Source organism: Equus przewalskii, chromosome 13 (assembly GCF_037783145.1).
Source record: "Equus przewalskii isolate Varuska chromosome 13, EquPr2, whole genome shotgun sequence".
NCBI lineage: Eukaryota > Metazoa > Chordata > Mammalia > Perissodactyla > Equidae > Equus > Equus przewalskii.
In genome coordinates, this window is record NC_091843.1 from 19,477,522 (window position 1) to 19,500,197 (window position 22,676).

The 22,676-nt window shown below is 40.5% G+C and overlaps 1 protein-coding gene across 8 annotated transcripts in view; it reads left to right on the top strand.

The window, feature by feature from the left end:
- The window catches only part of EBF1 (EBF transcription factor 1), a 381,387-nt gene that overhangs the window by 11,844 nt on the left and 346,867 nt on the right, over positions 1 to 22,676 (top strand). For all 8 annotated transcript variants that reach the window (XM_008515123.2, XM_008515135.2, XM_070570379.1 and 5 more), the window contains exons 5-6: positions 3,087 to 3,160; positions 13,224 to 13,292. In XM_008515123.2, coding sequence (XP_008513345.1) covers positions 3,087 to 3,160; positions 13,224 to 13,292 — 143 coding nt within the window. The remainder of the gene's footprint in view (positions 1 to 3,086; positions 3,161 to 13,223; positions 13,293 to 22,676) is intronic.

The window sequence follows — 22,676 nt, forward strand, 5'->3', positions numbered from 1 at the left end:
TGATTGAGTTCCACGCTACAGCTGACCCTGTTACACTGGGGTTCTAGTTTACTCTTTCACAGGCTTTTAGTTCTACTGCATAGGCGAGTGACAAGATTCTCTGTTTCGCTTGCTTTTATTTCAGAAGTCACAGAAGCAGCAAGCACTTTTTTCTCTGTATTTATGTGCTGAAAAATGTTGTTCTGTTGAGGCCCCACGAAAAGGGACAGCAGAAACTTCAGGCTTCCGTCCATCCCTCCTCAGAATTCCTACCTATTTCTGTGCAAATCCAAAGTGATGCTTTCATTTTTCTATGCTTGATTTAGAGAAAGATTCTCCATTGTGACTTTGTTGCCACAGGACAAGTAGCAGTTTGGCATTTGGTAAAGAGATGTATAACAGAGGTCCTTGGCCTTCAAGAAATGATGTTCAGTAACCAAAGATTAAAAAACATGGGAGACCTAGGAGTCCATGGGTCATATCTACTCTTTGGGAGAGTCGTGTGTATTTTTGTGTTGCAACCTATCTTTCCTTGAATATCATCATGGGCCACTGATTTCAATGGAACCAGCAACCTCAGTAAAAATAATACTGGAATCATCTAGAAAGGATTAAAATGAGAAGGTCTGATGTAACTGATACTCCCTCCTCCCAAAAAAACCAAGCTGTTTTTTTTTTTTGAAGGAGGGAAAACCCCTTCAATACCTGTGAATTTATTTACCAAGTTACTTGTATTGGTTTAGCATGACGAAAACCTGAAGTTGAAACAGAGGTTATCAGGACCATTAAGAAAACATACAAAACATGTAGTGATAATACGATTTCACAGAAATGCATGATTAGAATTTTTTAGCACCACGTATGAGATCTAATCAGTTATTTATAGTGTTTCCTTGATTTTTCAGCAGTGATTGCAGTAAATAAAGCAGGCAGATACAATTTTTGGTTTTCAAAACATTTTTGATTTATTTAATGCATTTCCTTGAGTAAAGCAACTTCTTGGGTATTTGAAAAGGTCTTTTAAGAATACAGGAAAGAATCTTCAATGCATGCTAAAACCAGTGGTTGAAATTTGAGGCATAATATGGTATTAATATAATCTAGATTATCTCCCAAGAAGATAGTTATGAATTACATCAGGTCAAGTAGTAATGTTATAGTGGGTAAATCTGGTGGATGGTCTCTGGTCGGTGGCAGCACCTTAACCTAATGGTCAAGGTTTACTGTTACTAGTAGAACTAGTTAACAGTGTTGTTTGATACACTGAGAAGAACTCAGCATCATATCTGTGGTATTGCCGCCCTGAATGGTGTAACTTTAGTCTAACTCTGAGGAAACCTCAGACAAACCCAGATTGAGCTACAAAATAACTGGCCTGCATTCTTCAACAACGTCAGTCTCATGAAATACAAAGACTCAGGAATGTTCTGTATTAAAGGAGACATGACAACTGAATACAATGATTGATACTGGATTTTTTTTTTGCTGTAAAGGACATTATTGGGTAATTGTGAATCTCAATAAGCGCCGTAGATTAGATTATTATATTGTATCAGTGTTAATTTTTTGATTCAGATAATTATACTATGGTTACGTAAGAGAATTCCATGTTTTAAGGAAATACATGCTGAAGTATTTAGTGCATGTTTGCAATTTGCTAATAAATGGTTCAGGAAAAAAATAGGAAAGAATAAAGCACATTTAGTAAAATGTAAACATTTGAGGAATCCAGATAAAGAGCACCTTGGAATTTTTTATATATTCTTGCAACTTTTCTGTAAGTCTAAAATTATGTCAAAGTAAAATATTAAAAATACAAGGGTATGATAGGCTAACCATAAAAAGTAGTTTTGACGGGACAATGGTAGGGAAATGTTTTCTTCTTATGCAAATTCTCTTAATCATTTTTAAATTTGTTGCAATTTTTTCTGTAATGAAGTTAGATATTATAACGAGGGCCTGCTCTGGGGGTGTGCACACACTGTATCTTAAGCTGTCTCATCATTTATAGGTTCTGAAAGTCCCAGGTTCATAAAGAAAGCACATTAGAGCCAGCTACAAGTTACTTACTGCGGCATCTGTATGTTCTAAGTAAGGATAGTTTCTGGTTAATAAAAGTAGTTTTGTCACCAAGAAATTGAGTGTTATCTGAAAGTGTGAAAGTAACTTTATTAATGATTTGAAGCTGTGTTATATTAGTATTATGCAGTGATACAGTGTTAAGTTAGTTAAAATGTATCCTGTTGCAGAACACTGCCCTACCAATCGTGTGAGTTTTTCCTTGGCTGAAGTATTAGCACGTAGGTCTTCCAGGAAGCTGAAGTCCCGGGGAAACTTCCTGGTGATCTGAAGCAAAAAGTTTGTATGCGCATTACTGAAAACAGACAAAAACATCTTGGCTGGTGAGGTGGTGTGGGACTCCAGATTTTGAGAGTCAGATGTAATTCTTTAGTTTAGAGAGATAACTCTATGGCTTAAGCCCACATGCACAGCATATGCCGGAGTGTATTACTGTTTGGGTGGGTGTACACCCCGGAGAGCACGTGTTTTCAGCCTGTTGGCGGGAAGAATGATTTTTCCCTGATTGATGAATCATCTCAAAGAAGACACAGCTAGTGAATGCACTCATTAACCGTGTCCCGACTTGTTTTCTTCTCTGCAGCTCTAGAACACTAAATGTTGGGACTGGAAGAAGGGAAATGAGGCAGCAAATACATAGCATTTAAAAAATCAAATCCATATGCTTTTTTATATTTTAAATCAATAGGAAATACTGGGTTTTTCCTTCTCGTTGGTTTGATTTATTTTTATTCTGAATTGAAAGGAGAATTGTGGTTGTCTTGGCGACAGAAGCCCATCTCACACACTGGTCCAAAGACATGCGTCATAATGAGGTGGTGGATGGGACAGAGAGGAACATATCCTCTTCCACTCGATTTGGGTTGATCCTTAACAAGGTATCTTGAAACAATCAGCCCAGTGAGGCCTTCAGCTCCTGAAAGCTAATTGGCCCACAGTGGTGGTGAAGTGGTCAAGAACTCAATTGTGATAGTTTGCTTTCTGCTCCTTGGTTCCATTCTTAGCTCAAATTGTGCCTTTGTTTACAGGCCATAGTGTATGAAGGCCAAGACAAGAACCCAGAAATGTGCCGAGTCTTGCTCACACACGAGATCATGTGCAGGTAAGAAATACCTTGTTCTCGCCCTTTAATTAGCAAAGAGAAGATGACTTTGTATCTCAAATCTAGGTGAACTCAGGTCTATCTTGGGGTCTACATTTATCTTGCTTCTTTTAGACAATCTACAAAGAACTGTTAGACGTATTTGGTAGTAAAGTGCCAGGCATCACAGTGGTTCTCAATTATTTATTAGATTTCATCCTGAAAGATATACATTTCCATTTTGATATCACACTGTTAATGGGCACAAAGCAGTGCCCTCCCCTTCTTCCGTTCAATCGAATAAAATACAGTATAACACTTTTAGTGTTAATATATGCGCTCAACTGCCTTGCTAGTAAAATGAGTAAAAGTTCTATTGATGTCAGCAGAAGCCTCTGTTTGGATAAGACTTGAAAGTTATAGTTCCCCTTTTTAATTTTCCCACTTAAAAATAGGACCATTCGCACATAGGCATCATTCTGCCTTGAGTTGAATGTGGGGTTTTTTTCTCCCCTTGTGTCTGATCTCTTAACCTTAGTTACCCCGTATATAACTATGACAGTGTAGCTCATATTTCTCAACTGTAGTGAGCTTTTGAAGGATAGCAGAGATGAATCCCTGAAAGGTGTAAAAACTCATGTCACCCCCAAACCAATGTCTTTATTTTTGTCTGTGATCAGAGTGCAGCCACATTTGAAAACAGGCAGACAGACGAAATTCACTTCCATGGCCTCAGCCAGTGCTCCACATTTGAGAGAGTGGCCTAGAGAACAGCTTTTTAGCTTGTGGCTTAGGATTCTTATTCTTCATAAAATAGCACTGGTACTTTCTTCCTGATATATTCTGAGTAATTGGATAAAGCATGAAGATGCCACTATGCATCAGAGAAAGGCTACTAATTGCTTTGTTAGCCGTGCAGCCTCTCCCTGGCACAGAGCGTGCTTGGCTCCTGACTATTGCTGACCAATCCATTTAGGGCATAAGCTGCCGCTTCGGCATGGGTGGGCTTTTTTTTTGCTGCTCATGGACTTGTAGGGAAAACAATCTTAAAATTCTACAGGTGGAAATAAAATGTTTCCTTAGTGAAATCCCAAATATTAACTTCTTCTATTTCTATAATTATGTATGTGTATAAAGATTGCCTTTTTTCCTTTTTAAAAAACCTACTCCTAATACGTTATTCTAACATATACAGGAGTTTCACAAGTTTTCACTTCAGTGACTTGTGAAACTTGTTAATTATTCCCAGAACAGGTTGCTTTTCTCTAACTTTAAAGCAGTAGCAAAAATATGGTCATGGATTTCTTAGAAGATATTATTAGGCAAAAATAGTGTTGTACTGTATACAACAATTGTGCAATTAAAGCTGAATTGCACTTTTCAGAATTAAATGAGTAAAATCATTTTGAAAAGGGTTAAAATGACCTCCTTTGTATTATAACTATTTTCCCCAACATATCTCTACTTTAGCTTCTCACAATTAGCATGCATTAGAATGAATTTTCCGTATTCTATTACATGTGATTCTAGCAAAATTGGAAGATGGATCTCAACCAGCAGGCCAACTAATATCTATATATCATAGATTTGCATCTCATATCTGTACATGTTTGGACGATGCTAGAAATAATTCTGTTCTTGAAATACTTAAAGATATATTATGCCTTTCACACACAAGCCTACCCTCTATTAATGCAGTTTATATTTTTCTTGTTCTTAAAATTCATGGGTCCAAAGTACTTTATTATGCTGGTTGGTGTGCTTTACTGCTGATGTTCTTTCTATTTTTCAGAAACATAAAAATAGCAAAAATAAAATTCTCAAGCCACTGAAGGCAAATGATGATGTTTGTACTGTGTGGCTAAGAGGGAAAAGCCATATTCAAAATGTCATCCTGTTAATGTTACAGATTACGTTTTTCCTGGCTGCCTATAGATGTGTAAGGGGTACTGTTTGTTTACCAGGCCGCCAGGACCCTATTACACAAACCTGTCATCTATTGTGTGGCTAACAGTCTTTTAAATTGCAAATCTGATGCTCTTTAGGGGGCTTTAGGAAAAAAAATTCTCACTTTCCACACCATCCTATTTCTCTTGATTTCTTGCCTCTTGTAAGTGGAAGTTGGGATGTGCTGAATTTGCACCAGGGGTGCAAATGCAGGCTCAATTATAAGCATAAAATTAGAGTCTGTTCACCATTAATCAGCCTGGCTAATTGCTATGCACCACCATTAGCCATATGGTGTGAAAGACAGCTTGCTCTCCCCAAGATGAAATTTCTTCATTGCAGACATGAAATAGTGAGGGCCCTGGATTTTAAAATAGCTTGTTTTAGATATTTAATTTCTAAACAACTTTCTGCAGTGCTTTCTATCAAGGCTAACGGCACAATAAAACTTTGCGTTTATGTCACAAAAGCTGTATATTTATAGTATGTTGGAGCGATTGTAAAGGAGACACAGAGAATTTAGATCGACAGCAAAGGGCTTGCGATGATTCTGTTTTGTTGCAGGCAAAGGCAAAGGAAAAAAGAACACCAGAGAGTTGTGTCTCAGGTGGTTGCAAATTTAAGAAATCTATTTTGTTCTGTTGAGAGGGTAACCCCACTGCATGAGCTGGGTAGAGGATGTGCTGCCATTGGATTATAATTATTGCCACTCTTTGAGACAAAACCCCTTTGACTTGATGGCATGGAGCTCTTTCTGTGGAATTCTAGGAGAGTTTCTGCACTTTTGGTAAATTGAAATCTATCATTACATTTTGCTAACACCTGGTGGTTAAGTTCTTAAAATAATATGGCCCCATGAAGGATTTTTTTAAAAGCTGGATTCCATAAGGGATTTGGTTATAAGTGTATCTCGACATCCTGTGTTTAAATATGAATAGACAGGGCCGGCCCCGTGGCCGAGTGGTTAAGTTCGCGCGCTCTGCTGCAGGCAGCCCAGTGTTTCGTCGTTTCGAATCCTGGGCGCCGACATGGCACCGCTCATGGAGTCGCGTTGAGGCAGCATCCGACATGCCACAACTAGAAGGACCCACGACTAAGAATATACAACTATGTACTGGGGGGCTTTGGGGAGAAAAAGGAAAAAAATAAAATCTTTAAATATGAATAGAAAATAGGAACTATGCTTGGTAGGCGAACCGGGTTCCCAACCGCCCAGGCCGCCTGGAGCTGATTTTCTCCCTCTCTGGTGCACAGGACAGTTGCAGGGGTGGGTGTTCTGTTTAGGAGAGCACGCTTTCCGTTATCAGTGCCTGGCTTCTTGTGCGGCCATCGATAGTTAGCCGGTCCCTTGAGATGGCATGTTCTTCCTCTTTTGCTGCCTTATTCTGGTTTTGTCCTTCAGATTCCCACTTAAGCGTGGTTTCTTCAGGAAAGTATCTTGGCCCTTGTCCTGAGCTACGACCTGTTGTTACGCATCCTGTTATAGCCTGTGCTTTTCCTTCATAGCACTCAGCACATGGTGACTGTGTGTCCAGGGCCGCCTTCCTTTGCTGGACTACGAGCTCCTTGAAGGCAGGGGAGTTACTTGGTTCTCGTCTGTGCTTCAGTTGTTCCATGTGTGAACTGGGGGGCCAATGTTACTTATCTTGTAGGGTGGTTGTTAAGATTAAATACTGTCATCCCCATAAATGCTTATCATGGTGCCCAATACATAGTAAGTACTGAATGTCTGTTGTTGTGGTTAATAGTAGTGGCTATAGTATTAGTATTAATAGTAATAGAAGCAGTAGGAGCAGCAGTAGCAGTAGCAGCAATATCCCAGTGTCTAGCTAAGTCCCTGGCATGTGGTTGCTCAGAGTGAAAGATGATAAGAGAAGATTGAAAGCAAGTGAAGTGTCTCCTAAAACATTAATGTACTCTGTCTGTTCCAGGGGTGGTGGGTAAGAATGTTTTCATTCATTCTTTTAGTACCTACTGTGTACAAAGCACTGTGGAATGTAGAGCTAAAAAGGATTGGGTCCTGCAGTAAGATTGCTCATAGGTTAGCCTGGGAGGTGAGACCCAAGAGCAGATAACTAGACTGCAGTGTAGGAAGGGTTGGCTGTGACGAGAGGTGAGGCAAAGGACTGCGGCTGTTCAGAGAAGGGAGGACATTCTTGCGGGTGGGTGGTAGCCTTAGGAATGAGGAGGAGGGTGAGACAGGACAGGGATTTTAGAGGACGCATGAAGTGTCTCGCCCCGCTTGTTGGTCCAGGCAGGATTTCTCTGTAGAGAGGTCTGCAGATGGGTGGACCTGTGGCTTGGAGCTGGGAAGAGAGTCAAGGTGAAAGATAACCAGCTTCAGAGGTCTTTTCCCAAAGGTGAGAGTTGAAGCTTGGGCTTACAAGGGATTGCCAAGGATGGGAGAATAGAAAGAGAAGAGTCCTTGGATACCTTCTTGGGGAATAATCACACTTAGCAAGGAGGGAGGGTGTGTTCAAGAATTAGGATAAAGAACCTTGAGCATATGGGGCATAGAACTAAAAGGAGGTTGTTTCAAAGATGGGGAGTCATTCATTTAATAAGGCTGGGGAGATCCTGATGGCCGTGCAGACTGAGAACAGCACCCACAGGTCACTGGTGGACTTTGAGAGGGGAGATTCAAGTACGTGCTGAGACCTGGAAGCCAGATTTTATAGGGTTAAGGTGACCAGGAGGGATGGAGACTCTGGCGAGGAGAAAGTTGAACACTGAAGAAACTAACTCAAGAGAAAAGAAGGAACAAGTCTTTTTTTTTTTTTTTTTTTAAAAAGAGACTAGGAAAACTTGACAGTGTAAACTGAGGGAAAGAATGAAGTTATCCTTATAGCTATTAATCAGACTAGTCAGATAATTTATGTATCTCATTCTCTAGCCACTTTGGATAAATAAGCAAGATAATTTTGTTTTTTATTGTAAAGCTTAGAGATTGACATGATGCTTTTCTCCAGTTGAGAGAGCCTCTACTTGTAGGAAAAAGTTACACATCCCTAGGATGAGGATCTATAGGTGCCACGACTAGGAAACATCTAGATGTTTCTTGCCCTGATTGTGGAGCTGCATGACAGCTCACTGGAGATACACCACCTGTGTTAGGTGTATCCCTGAGTGTGCAGAATTGTCTGGGAGACCCGTGAGCCTGTTGGGGAAAGGGCTGCTGTTCTGAGTCGACAGTGTCCATACGACACCAGGTGCTGACTGCTCCCTCCTGTGACAAGCCACATTGCTCTCCTGCCACTTGGGTGGCAGGTTGAGGCACCATGTAAAATAGTGGGAATTCTGCTCTGTGACAAAGAAAATTAGGAAACGCCACCCCCCCGAGAGATGCCTGGTACAGTGCCTGACACACATAGTAGGAGCCTAGAAGCCACCCTTTTGAATGGCTGAAGATCCATCAGTCACACAGTAATGAGGGCACGGTCATCACTGTGATTTCTTTCATTAACATGGTAACCTTGCCCTTGGTGTGCTTTTGTGTCTGTTTTTCTGTATGCTGCATTGTTTCCATCTGAGCCCTCTTCTGCCTTAAACGTAAACGAATCTGTTCTTCTTTCAGCCTGTCCTTCCTGGTTAATGCCCATCTAGTGTACAGTGGAGGTTGGTGCCCACCTTTCTTGGTTCTTCTCAGTTCAGTAGAAGGAACTAGGGGGCAGGTCAGCTTAGAGCAGGGGAGCACTTCTGTGGACAGGAAAGGCTGTCATGGGGAAGAAGGACATGTCCTTGCTCTGCTTGCCTCTTGGGTTATAACCAGGGAGCTACAGGGGGATAGACGTCAGCTCACTCTAAGGGAAGACCTTTCTTCCCCCACTGGCCACTGGTTTTTAATAGGACAGGAATGATGCAATCCATCCAGATGATTGCAGAAGTATGTAAATAAAATATGCACCCTCCGGTCTTCCCCACTTCTTCTTCCACTCCCTGTAGGTTACTGCTTTGAAATTTCTCTTCATTCATTCAGAAAATATTTTCTGAGAGCCTGTTGTGTGCAGGGCTCTGAACCAGTTGCTGGGGATACAGCGGTGAACAAGACAGTCTAAGACCCTGTCCTCGTGGGGCATATATTCTAGTGAGAGATGGACAAATAAATATGAAATATAACGTGGTGAGTGTAGGAAGAAGAGTGAAGCAGGGCAAGGGGCTGGAGCGCTCTGGGGTGGCAGGGAGGCCTTTCCATGCCATGACTTTGTGCAGAAAGAGGTGTGAGTGAAGTGAGGCGGTGAACCATGCTTGGGACAAAGGCTCTCTTCCCTTCCCTCTCTCTTTTTCACTCTTTCCTTTTCCTCCCAGGAATAGGACCATGCTATACATACTGTTCTGCAACTTGGCTTCTCAATTTACAGTATAATGTAGACTTCTCTCCCTGATAGTGTGTAAAAACCCACCTTGGTTCTTTTTAATGCTGCACGGAATTCCATATATACATGTATATGTATACATGCTTATGTATGTGTGTGTGTATGTATTTTTTCTTTCTCTAAATGGGCTCATGCTGTAGACACTATTTTGTTGCCACCCCAGGTGCAGAGCAGAGCCCAGGAGTCCCATTTTGGGAATGCTGCCTATGTGATGCAGTGACATGACCCAAGAGACAGGAAACCTGTTGGGCTATTTTTCATACTTTGCCTAAAGTTTTCTTTATAAGTGTTAAGTGACCTCCAGCCCCTTATTCTGTTTTCTCCTCTTTCCTTCATTTCGCCACTATATTCCTTTTCTGTCCTTCCTTCTGCACTTCTGTTCTTCATATCTGCCTTTTTCCCTGTGTCCCTTGGAGCACAGCAGAGAGAGGAGGTTCTCATTTATGCTGAGCTTCATTTTGTCTAGCTGCTCTCAAACCCCTTTTATTTTAAGGGGATGAGGATGATGCTTAAGTCAGAGGACAAATCTCCAGCTTAGTGTGGCCCTTGCTGGAAGGAGGGGTTTGGTGTGTGGGGTGGGGTGGGGGTGAACCTTCCTTCCACCAGCAGTGTCTGCCCAGAGGGTCAGCTTGGTTTTCTTTATCTATCACCTTCCTATTTTCTTGGATTGTATTCCCCTCAGTATATTACATTCATTCATGAAGTCATTCAATCAATCAATCAATCAATCAGCCAGCCAATATTTGAGCTTCTCTATTGTATCCCAGGCCTTACGCTACTCTTTAGGTAAATAAAACTGACAGTTTCTTCCTTTACGAAGCCTATGGGTTAGTTGGGGAGGGGAGTGGGAGGAGAAAGATAGTAACCAAAAATTCACAAATATATGTACAGGAATATAATTTGCATTGTGTTAAGTGCCCTGAATGGAAAAACCAGGAGAAACCTAACTTCGATTAAGGGCAGGTGTCAGGGCCAGCCTCTCTCAGGAATGAGCCTAGAGACTGGATCTGAAGGGGGAGTAGAGGCTGGCCAACTGGGGAGGGGTTGGAGGAAGAGGAGTCCAGGCGGGGAGACCTGAGGTCAGGCTGAGCGTGGCACTTCACAGAGATTGAAATTGGCCAGTGAAGCTGGAGCTCGGCAAGTTGGAGGAGAGTGACAGGAGGTTGGGAGGTGGTCTGGCATCGTGTCATGCCATGGATTTATTCTAAGTACTGTGGGAAGCCATTAAAAGGTCTTGGGCAGTGAAGCGACACAGTCCCTTTGACGTTTTGAAAAGATCACTCTGGCTGTTGCAGGAAGTCAAGAGTGGAGGCAGCGAAACCAGGTGGGCGGCCACTGCAGGAGTCCCAGCAAGAAATGAAAATGACTTGGATGAGGGTAGTGGTAGTGGGGAGGGAGAGAATCAGATAGGCTTAAGATGTAGATTCTGGAGCCAGCCCTGATGGCCTAGTGGTTAAAGTTCGATGTGCTCTACTTCACTGCCCCGAGTTCGGTTCCTATGCGTGGAGCCATGCTGCTCATCTGTCAGTAGCCATGCTGTGGCGGCCCACATAGAAGAACCAGAAGGACTTACAACTAGAATATGCAGCCATGTACTGGGGCTTCGGGGGGGACAAAAAAAGAGAGAAAGGTTGGCAACAGATGTTAACTCAGGGTGAATCTTTCCCAGAAAAAAAAAGATGTAGATTCTAGTCCACAATTCTCATCAGGCAAGTTGGAACAGTTCCTGGAGGATACGTAGGCCAGGCAGGATGCTGGTGAGGGTGTGGCCACAGGGGACTTGCATTGCTCAGTTGCTGTTCTGAAAAAGAAAGGGAAAAGTGGGAAATAGAAAGGGGAAATCGGCCTTCCCATCCATTGGTTTCTCCCCTGGGTGAAGGGGACTAGGGCTGTCGATGAGCTGCCTTTCGAGATCTGCTGCCTCTGCACAGCCAGGGCAGCTGTGCTCAGACTTGCAGGAGGAGGCTGGAGGAGGAAGGAGCAGCGAGTGCTAATGAGGCTGCCCTTCACTGAGTGCTTAGTAGGGCCAGTCATGGACCCAGCTTTATACTCTTGTCGCCTTGAATCTGTGTCCCTGCCCTTGGGGGGTGGGTACTACAATTGCTCCATTTTACAGATAAGGAGACTAAGACTGTATGATGTGGAGTACCTTGCTCAAGGTGACACAGGTAACTCTGTCTGATTCCAGAGCCAGTGTTCTTAACCACGATGCTCTTCCGGCAAACCCTTGAAATGGAGGTGGAGGGGATCAGCGTTCAGGGAGGATAAAGTTTAATTTTTTAAATTATTTTTTGCGTGCATTCCAACTACTTGTACTTCTCATTCCCTTGGTCTTTCATCTATCTCCTGTGTATTGAGAGACTTTGGGCTGTCTCTCCCCAAAGTACTGGTGTAGTAGAGCTCAGGCCTGGAGGAAATCGTTTCCTCTGAATCACAAAGGGAAAGGCTGTCCAGTGGGTGGAGTGGATTTTAGCTGGGGCTTTGACAAAGGAGATACAATTCTTACTGTTGCTTTCGGGAGATCTGAGAGACAAACAGAATTAGCACCAAATTTGGAAGCCGATTCTCTTCTCAGAGATATAGTTACTGCCAAGAAAGAGACCTCCCGACTTTGGTGAAAGACTCCCTATGCAGGAATATATTTCTGGGTCCTGAAAATGGAGTTCAATGTTTGGTTCTCTCCAGCAGCTCTCTAAATTTAGGCTCTATGATTCACTAAGTCAAATGTGTGTGTGTGTGCATGCCTGTGTAAGAGAGAGGGAGAAAAGTGCATATATTACTTGTGGTGCATGGTAACGTATAACCCTGGGATAATTTCCTCACCTCCTTAACTGATCAAATATGTGCTTTTATAGTGTGCCCCTGGGTGTAGACTGGCCAGCGGACACATTTCTTATTTGCAAACAAGTCTCAGATGGATAGTTTTCCATTGATCCTGGGTAATTTTCAAAAACCCTAATTTTTACCGATTAGAAGCTTCTCAGTTAAAAAAACACCCTGAGAGCCTTAAGGTCACAGCTGGGCTCAGATTTTGATAGTGGATGCTTTTCTTGTCCACGGCTGGTTTTTCTCTGACGTAATAAAGAGCATCCACTGTCCGGGCTGTGCTGGGCTTTGGATCAGTTTTCTATGATGCTTTCAGAAAGTTTAACAGTGCACAGTGCAGGGCACAAAAGCCAAAACACATGTGGCTGTCCACTTCCTTGTATCTTGCCTCTTTGTCTTAACAAACAGTTATAGCTTTAGGATTTTGGAAAGGCTGTGGTTGAAGAAAATGTCTCCCATGAAAGAGAAAGAAGAAAAAGGAATCCATTTAATGCAAAATGACTAGAGGGGGAGAAATCACTCATACCTCATTATTGACGCGTTCCACACAATTAGTGTGATCTTGAGGGAAGAACGTTTGAGCCACCCACAACCCTGAATATTCTCATTGGGTAGAGGTAATAATAATGCGTTTCACAGTGAACTCTTCCCATATCGCGGGCAGTGATGGGGAGACCCCATCTCAGGGCTGTCAGTCGTGGCTCGTGGCCCGGGAGAGTCCCTCTCCCTCCCTCCTTTGTGCAGGGAGAGGTTAAGCCTGGCCATTAACCCATAGGTGACCCAAATAGAATTTTCTGTCCCAGGGATCCGTTGATTGCCAGGTATGGCTTTGTGGTAATTCTAGCATTTGCAACCCAGCAATTTGAACCTTCTGTCTGCCTAAATGATGATTTTACATTGTAATGGTTGTACTAAATCCTTTCGCTTTTGCTCCATAGCCGCTGTTGTGACAAGAAAAGCTGTGGCAACCGAAATGAGACTCCCTCAGATCCAGTGATAATTGACAGGTAGGGACCACTCTGCTTTCACTGGGTTCTTATTCCTCATTATAATGAAACACCTGCCTTGTGTCGCTCATGGGCGAGGGTTAGGAATGCATGTGGCCGAAATTTGCCTGTTGGTCATGACTTAAGCTGTGCCGAGCTATTGCGATTCCTGGGAAAGCCATATGGAATGTTCTTTGGAGGCCTGTTTTCTTGGATTGCTCTGGTTTTGTGTCTGATTCATGCTCCTAAAGGAATATTTTTTTCTTTCCTGACTTTCTATGGCTCAATCCTCACGCTGTGCCAGGAAGCTTCAGAAATAAAATAATAATAGTTTGTGATTTATGAAATGTGGTGGGGTGCTTATAAATATTTAACTTTTATTTGAAAAATGTTTGAATCATTATCACTTTTAGCAACAGTAGTTCTGTTGGACATAATCCATCTACATTTTAAGGTTTTATTTATGCATAAAAGCAGTTTTAAAGAGATCTGTGAACCAAGATTTTCTACTCTTATTTCCCGGGTTTGATTGCAGTTCATATTGTATTGTAAGTTGATTAATTTATCCTGCTTGTCTTAATTATTGTGTTTTTAAACAGATCCATATTACTAATCTGACATGACCAAGTAAATCACTGTAGAACAATAAATCTGTTTTAGTTGTTCGGTGCAATTTCGAGTCAGTGTGTGCACATATTATGCAAAGTCGCATTCCAAATATTCATTTTACATTTTAATTATTGAAATTCATTGTATGGAAACATGTATGATAAACCATTTGTTACATAGCATTACTCATTGAGAGTTAAATGGCCTGGAAGGTTTATAGATAATGTCAGTTGTCAGCTAGGAAAAGAGCTAGCATCCTCCACCAGCCGGAACAGAGTCTTGCAAATAAGACTGACTGATCCCTCACTGAGGCAATGGAGCTGGACTCGAGTCCCTTTTGGGTTTGGTAATTTTGATTTTTGACAGTCCCCCTCCCCCACCTATCTGTTTTTCTAATTCTTTGCCTTTTGGGGGCTTGCTTTATCATTTTTCAGTTAACTGGAAAAATGTTGGCTTCATCATAATTGATGTCCAAATATTGATTGTTGCTTTTGGCTTATGTGATTCTCCAGGCTTAAACCCAATTTTGCTTGCCAAGTAGCTTTATAAAGTTTCCGTTTCAGTCAGATATTTTAATTAACTATCTAATAGTCACTAAAACCATACACTTTTGCTTGATAAATAAGTATTAATATCCTTGATTCACAGTTAACACATGTGAGCATTTAACGGGTAGTGGGGTTGTCTGTCGCCTATAGAATTAGAATAAGGTGTTTATCTGCTAGAGCAGACGTGCCATTCAGGTAATTTCTTTTTCTGCCTTGGAAGATACATCTGCAAAGGAATAAGGTAAAAAATAAATATAACCTTATGCTGTTTGTTGCATTTAAATACACTTCCTCAAAATTCCGTTTGTTATTTTAAGCAAGTTTTTCTCACTCTTCTATCAAAAAGAAAGGGTTCTAATCAAAGGACCAGCTCAAATATTCCCCCAAACTTTGGAGCCATCAGCATTTTGTTCTGGCCACACAGTTCCTTTGGGTTTAGATGATGACAAGAACCTTACCTTGCCACCCGCAGTGAAAACACTTTTTTTGGCTTGTGAATGGGTTAAGCTTTTAAGTTCCTCGTTGGGTTTTAAGCTGTGACTCTGATACAGAAGGTTGATATGACTGTGGTTTGAATAACATTTGATTTTGACCTGTTCCTGTGGGTTGCGATGGCCTACGAAACTTGACTCAGCGGCACTGTAATTAGCCGGGCCCGTGTTTTTGAAACAGGATTGTGTTACCTGGATTGCATTAGTGTGGCTTCTATTGTTGCCGCCTTGCATCTGTCCCAGTAGGGTACTTAAAACCTTTTCTTGGCTGGGGTAGTTCAAACAATTTAGGCAAAATAAGTATGCACTTTATACTGTTGGTGGCTTTAGAGATATTATTCACGACCTTTATCCTTTTCATTTTTCTCCTTTTTGGTTTGACAAAGTCGAAAACAGTGTGTAGCCAATCTTGGTCTCTTAAGAGAGGCGTCTTTTAAAAACGGCTGAAACCCAGTGTATCAGCACAAGTCCCAACATATGTTTATTTGCTGGCCGTTGCCACTGTCTCCCATGAACTCTTTTCAAGCAGTGATGCCAGCTGATATGCAAAACCCCATTTAGCTATTTTTATTTGCATCTGAGTTTTCAGAATTTATTTGTTCTTCAGTCTGCCAGAGGTTTTAAAAGCTCCAGTCCTGTCTATGCTGATATGTGAGACTTCCATTTCTAACATCGAGAGAAGAGGAAAACAACAAGAAAAGAACTCACACAAGGAAGGGCAAAATAGAAAAGATTTTTCAATTCCATAAAATTGCTGCAAAGGAAGAAAAAACGATGGCAACCGTGTTTGAATTTCATAGTTTCCAATTTGATTCTGTATTACCGATTGCATAATATCTGCGTTACGTGCTTAGGGTTTGATTTGCTTTCCGATTTATGCCTGTGAATCCCTGCATATTTTGTAAAAATGGGTTACGGGGCCTGCATTCAGTAGCAATAGTAACTGTTTTTACAAGATGCATACAATATGCAATTATGGAGCTGAGGGTACAGGCGACCATTGTGTTAGGATTTAGCATAGTTTTAACACGCAGTCACCTTTTGGGCACCAGTAATTTCTAGCTTCCTTTGCTTGTCCTTCGGATTTTGGAAGAACACTGCTATTTTTATCAGTCAAAAGACTTTTAGTAGTGGCTATTCAGGAAAACTATTTATAGGAGAGATAGAAGAGGCTTTCTGGTCATACGGCAATGGTGCAGGGTAAGCTATTTCTGTGCTAATTTTTGGCTGTATTATTTGCTGCCAGTGATTTGGGGACATGAGCGTGGCATATTCTATCAAAAAAGTGGAATTAACAAAATCAGCAGTGGCATGCGGTGATGTTAAATGGGTTTCTACTTCATTCTTTTCTAATAGCATGCAACAAAATAAGAAAAATATGACCCAAATTCTTTTTACGATTGCGACAGTTTGTCAAGGCGCTTCCAAAAAGTTGGTAGGAAAATTTCTGTAAATGGAGGAAGTGGGCATCTAGAGTTGACGGCCAGGTTATATTACTCCCTGATGCCAAACAGCTTGATTAAGAATGATAAAACCCAGCCTGTGCCCAGTGATCCAGATATTTGCGCTGTGTAGACATGGGAAAAGTCAAATGTGTTATGTTTAATACCTGATGACCAGGAACTAATAACAGTAAATTTCATTATCGTTGGGGTAAAGGGCTATGTGTGGTAATTATTGTTAAAGTAAAAAGCAAAATATGACTTGCAGTTATTGAATTAAGATGGAGATTGATTTAACATATTCACACAGTAACTCCTATTTGAATTTAAAAGGTTTGCAATAAAATTCATGTTTAGAAATTGAATAAAATGTAGTTTTATTATCACATTGGATATCCTTGTGTCCTAACCTTTTTCCTTGGAGTTACCTCAGTTCAATAAATAAAACCTCATTAGACTATTCCCATTTCAACGAGTTTATTAAATTTTGCAGGAGTAATTAGCATAAGCTGTGCTAATTTTTCTGGAAGACTAATGAGGGAGGTTCTTAATTAGGTTTACTTTGTAAGAATCAGAAAAGATGATAATGACAAAAGTCACATAGGGTAGTTTGAATTGGGAACCCAGTTTTTCTGAAGCTATAAAAAAGCTTCCATTTTCTGTGTGGAAACTTCTTTAGAAATGCTTGAACTGAATATATTAAGTGTGCAGGCTGTTATTCTGTATCTAGTTAGTTAGGATTACCATCCATTCTTGATTTGCTTCACAAAACTCTTTATTTTCCTACCGTTGACTCACTAAACTGTCTTTGAGCAATGACGTGGATGAACACATATGGTCTTACGGAAACATTGCTTTCTCCAAATTGTACTATAAGATTCCTTTCACACAGAGCCCTGAGGTTTCCAGCCAGATGTGTGTCGCTTTTTTCCATCAGGGCAGGATAGAGGACAGCTCAATATTTGTTTGTTTATTTGGCTTTTCAATTTAGGATGAGTGTGTTTGATGAAGAAGTTAGACCACTAAGTAAAGGGAGACAATGAGAGCCCAGTTCTTCCTGTCCTTCTACTGTGGATCCTGAGAGATTAACAAGTGGATTTTTTCCTTTTAATAGATAGAAATAATGAAGGGTAAAATTCCTCCTCAAATTGAGTTCTCCTGTCTCGTGTGTGTTTAGACATAGTCCTTTTGAGATATAATGTGGCTCCATAACCTGCCAGTTTTGAGTTCCTCACAGCCAGTATTAAAAGCATCCATTTTTAAAGCATGTTGACTAATATACATCTAAAGATTTTGCATTTGCTTATTGTCGCTTTAATAGATTTGTCTTTCTTTTCCATTTATAAAAATTCCCGTATCTATGTTTGACATGTAAGCCTTGACATTCAACATTAAAAAAAAATGTGAATTTTGTCACATGCAAACCTAGTCTGTTTAGATTACTGTGCTTTAGGCCACACTTACCCAAGGGTCTTCTAAAAAGAAAAAAAAGCCTATATTTGTTGTCTCCAGGATTTTCTAAAGATCTTACACAGCTAGGTCTCTTTCATTTAAGTGACACCAGTTGTGTTTGTTTTATGATTATTTTCTGGAATAGAATATTCAGGAGTGAAAATATTAGAATGCTTGTTTTACCTGTTGATTTTACATGACGTGCATCATATGAACAGAAAAGCTTAACCACGTCAGGGTTGTTGAGAGAAACAGCTTTATTTAAGACCCATTCTTCATCGAAGAGATATAAATGCTGTGATAGGACTTTTCAGAAAAGTGCAGTCTCGTCTTATCACCAAGCTAATTTCTTGATTAAATCGATCCCCATGTATTTATGTAACATATATGTTCATCTGCATAATAGGGAGACAATAGTACAACTTTAGAATTAGGATATAGTTGTGCGGGTTGTTTTCTTTTTGTTTTACCATTGAGCAGGGTGGGGTATCTCCTAATTCTTGTATTCACAATCTTAAGATTGTGAAGGCAGCTGGGCCTCTCAACAGTAAGTGATTTCCCTCTGTCTTTTATCATCAGACGTAAATCCCAAAATTTATTAAAATTTTTTTCTTTCTTGTCTTCTGTAAAAATAAAGTCCTCACCTAATACGAACATAAACATATACTTTTATTAAAGTTGCAAATGAGGCTTTTAATCAGAGTTTCATGACTTCATTTTGCTGACCTTTCGACTCAATGGTTTGGTCTTCATCCAGTTTTTAGAAGGACCAATCACTAAGCATAATCACTCTGTAAGTTACACAAAAAACTGTCTGGGGCATGAAGAACAGAGGTGTCAGTGCATTTTTTGGAGTTCTGATAAGCCTTTATATCACCTGATTTCCTAACCTTGAACACTCCGTTAAAATAAAACGAGGAGGAATTCACCCTTTAAAATTGCCTCCAGCAGGATAATTGCTGTCCTCTTGGTTGGTTGGAGTGGTTTGCATTTTTCCAAAAGTGAAAAGCCAGCATTGACATGAGCCTGAATTTACGGTGGTTTATTAACCCTAGTGTATTTAAACATTTGTTTTCTCAGTGGGAATTCACATATGATTATTGGCGATGAGACTTATGTGAGAGAGTATCGCTCTCAATTTGATCACATAGCAGATCATACCATTCTGAATAGGAGCCGAGCCCTGTACATTTGTGTGCAGTTTGCTACCATGATAAGAAAATAACAAATACAATAAGCTAATAGCAGTTATATTCTATTTACTATCAGCTATTCCCAAATACACAACCAGGATACATTTAAAATGCATTTCAAATATGCTGACAATATATCATAATGCAAAGTACTTTTACATGGTATAATACTCCTGCAGACACTGTGTAATGAACAACAGTGGTTTTCCTGTAAAGGAAATAATGGCAGCAACTTCCAAGAAATGTATTTAACAGAGCTTCAGAGAATCAGCAGTGTACATGTGTAGCTGGCCCGGGTGTCAGCTCATGGTGTGGGTTTTATCCCATGTCATCATAACTTTGCTTTTGTAACAGTTCTGAAAAAATAAAGAAAAGCAGTACACAGTCCCCTGTGTGTCATCTAGCAACTTTGCACAGTTTGTGATGCGAATATATCACTGTATTAAATATGCTTTTACCTTTCTAAAAGAAGTTACTTAGAACGGAAAAAAACCCCCAAACTGTCCCAAGTGTGCTCTCCATTGATAAATTCCCCACATTTCTTCCTACTGCCAGCACCTACCTGACCTAAAGTCTCTAGTAAAAATTGACCAGATTTTTCAAACTGCATTTAGAGGTGCCTGCATGTAAAGAGATGGTATTTTGGCCATTTAAATTTGTTTGAGGTATTATCTGAAATAGACTACTACTTCTTCCTTCTTTTCCCTCCTGGCATCTCAGCTCTCCGTTTGCAAATTGTGTAACTATATACTGTCCAGGCCAATATAAAAGTGACCTGATTACTCCAGTTGCCATCAGTGAAATATGGTGAACAGTGCAGGTTTGTCTATGGTTACTTACTGCCTTCAAAGGTGTGGGTGGATGATGATAAATCTCCTTTGCAAACTCTTTCTCCAGGTACAAGCCTTTGTCCCAAGCAAATGAAGTTTTTAACATTACTGTACTTATTGTAATAGAATTTTAATTGCCTTAACCTGCTAATGTGTGAAGCTGAGTGTGTGTGTGTGTGTTTGGGTGTGTGTGTATTCTTCATGGAGAAGGGAGTCAAGCCGGAAAAAAAACCCCAAAAAACCAAAAACAAAACACGCCTGTATATTTTCCATGGGAGGTGGGGGTCACATATGGTAAATGATGCAAGCTTAATGAAGGTGATCCTGGGGAAGAGAATGCCATTGGCGTTCCAGCCACGTAATGTTTACTCCGCTTTCGGTGGGAACAGAGTGGTCTTCAGTGTGCTTTGGGGATTTTTATTTTTGAAGGTGAAGTGCTTGCTTCCAGTTCAAAACTTGCCTCCAAACCCCACTTGTAGAGACTTAACTAGACAAGCTGGCAAATTATATAGCTTGATCCCACACAATAACCTCCAAAGTGGCACTCGGTAACTATACCATCCCGCTAACTGTTTGAGGCACAATAGTTTTGTAATATAATATAAAGTAATAGTGTTAGCCAACACATCTTTAATAAGATATTGTTCGTGCCTTTGCCATATGCTACCGAGCAGCCTCTCACTCGGTGGGCCTTTGATTCCTCTCAATAAGATTATTTCAAATACTCTAATCCTGAATCATTGACGTGAATACAAAAGCCTCGTGACATCTAATAGATGCCTCTTAGCTTTGCTTTTCCCTCTTGTTCCTTTCCTTTTTCTTCTCTTTTTACCTGACAAAAAGCTTATAGACACTTGGGCTCTGTCTCTCAGTAGCAGCATGGGGGGCTCCTCACGAAATATAAAGGAGCAAAAAGGACTGACAGAGGCCTGATAAACTACAGAGTGAAGGGCCAGAGATTAAAAGTAAATGCAGTAAATCCTACCCTGTACACTTACTTGTTCTTTCATTGTTTTCTTTAACACTTTCAGTGCCAGGGCAGAGAAAAAAGAGAAAATAATAATCAGATTGCTCGTGTGCATTTCTAATCTGGACATGGTCACTGTACATGTCGTATAGGGTTTTGGTGAGATTCTCAAGTTTTGGTTCATGTAAAGATTGTGATGATTTAAAAAAAAAAAACCTCTTTTGTCAATATCAAGAATCCCTTAAGAACTTTCTTTGCTCATTTGCTGCTCTGTTGACCAAATATTGGTACTGCGTATGTGGGGAGGTGGGTGAGTAGGCCCTTCTGTAGGGCGTGGACACTCCTGAATGGCGTTTCAAGGTTGAAATAACTTTTTCTTTTCTTTTCGAGAAGATGAATTGGAAGCTATCAAAGTAAGTTTTAGGATATTTTGTTCCGTGACGTTAGCTGCTGCTTTTTCATGTGGCCTCGCTCCCTGCTAGTGTCCTGAGTGCTCTGCTGCGCTGCCCGGTGCGCTCTACTCGGGCGATGGTGCGCACTGAGGAGGCAGGAGCGCAGCCGGGCAACTCTCCCAGTGGCCGGAGGCTGTTCCCCCTCCGCCTTTTCACCTTTCCAAAGCAACCATGATTTGACTAAAGCTTGTTTTTTTTTTTTTTAACTCTGTCTGAAGATCTGTCATGTCACTTGCAATTTATTATTGTTCAATAGAACAATAATTTCTCCCTGTTTTTAATATGTTTCCAACTCATTAGTGTTCTGATCTGTTAGCAGTACACCTCAAAACATCATTTTTAATAGTCTTGCATGCACTGTTGGTTGAAGTCCCCTTACAAAATGGAAAGTTAGTTCGAAGAACCCTGGACCTGCGTCAAGTTTGGTTTCTCTCTCTCTCTCACACATACACACGCACACACACACACACACTCATTACAAAGACAAAGAAAAAGGTGAAAATTGACAAGTCTCTTTTTTATTTATTAGAAAGTTCTTTAGAAAAGAAAATTGGTTGAGATCAACCTGATTATCTTTGAAACTATTACAAACAGTGTTTAAAACCTGTGTTTCTCTACACAATCTTGGTGGAAAAGCCAGATTCTAATCTCGGAAGTATGGTGTACATCTCAGAATATCTTTAAAAATATTGAGTCTTTCTTTCTGTGCCTATAGGATTAGGAGTGTCCTATTCTGGCCGTCCATATGTTCTCTTAAAGATCAGCATCTGAGTCTTGGCCTATGGACAGCTTAAAACAGAACAAACGAAATCCCTGACCATTATGAGTTTAATAGTAACTTACATCTAAATGGTACTTGCAGAGTTTTAGAGACCTTTAAGGAGTAATATTTCAGAGAATTCTTTTCACACAAATGTGAGGGCACAGATTAGCTCCATTTTACAGATCTGTAAACTGAGGCACACAGCCTAAGGAGCTTTATTAGTGACAAAGCAAGTGATTAGAAACTCTATCTCCTTGCTCTTAGCCTGATGTTTTCCCTCCTCAATTGTCCGGTAAAAAAAAAAAAAAAAAAAATACTGTTTTCAGTATTTCATGCAATCTCATTTATTTTTCTTGGTATTCGTAGTTCATCCTTTCCATGTATTAAACTAAACCGTTTTACCTAAACAGTTTTCTTAGTAGATCTGGCATTTAAATTTTGGGATTAAAAAATAGTAGTAATAATATGATAATAATAGTAATAATAATATGTATAAGTTGTTGTACCCATTGAGTTTTTGTGTCCCCATTTAATTTGATGGGTAAACCACTGTTCATTTCATTGGGAAAAAACAGGCACTATTCCGAAGAGACGTCTGGGACAAGGCAGAGTGTAAGGGAAAAGGCATAGATTTTGGAGGCCATTGGCTGAGGATCAA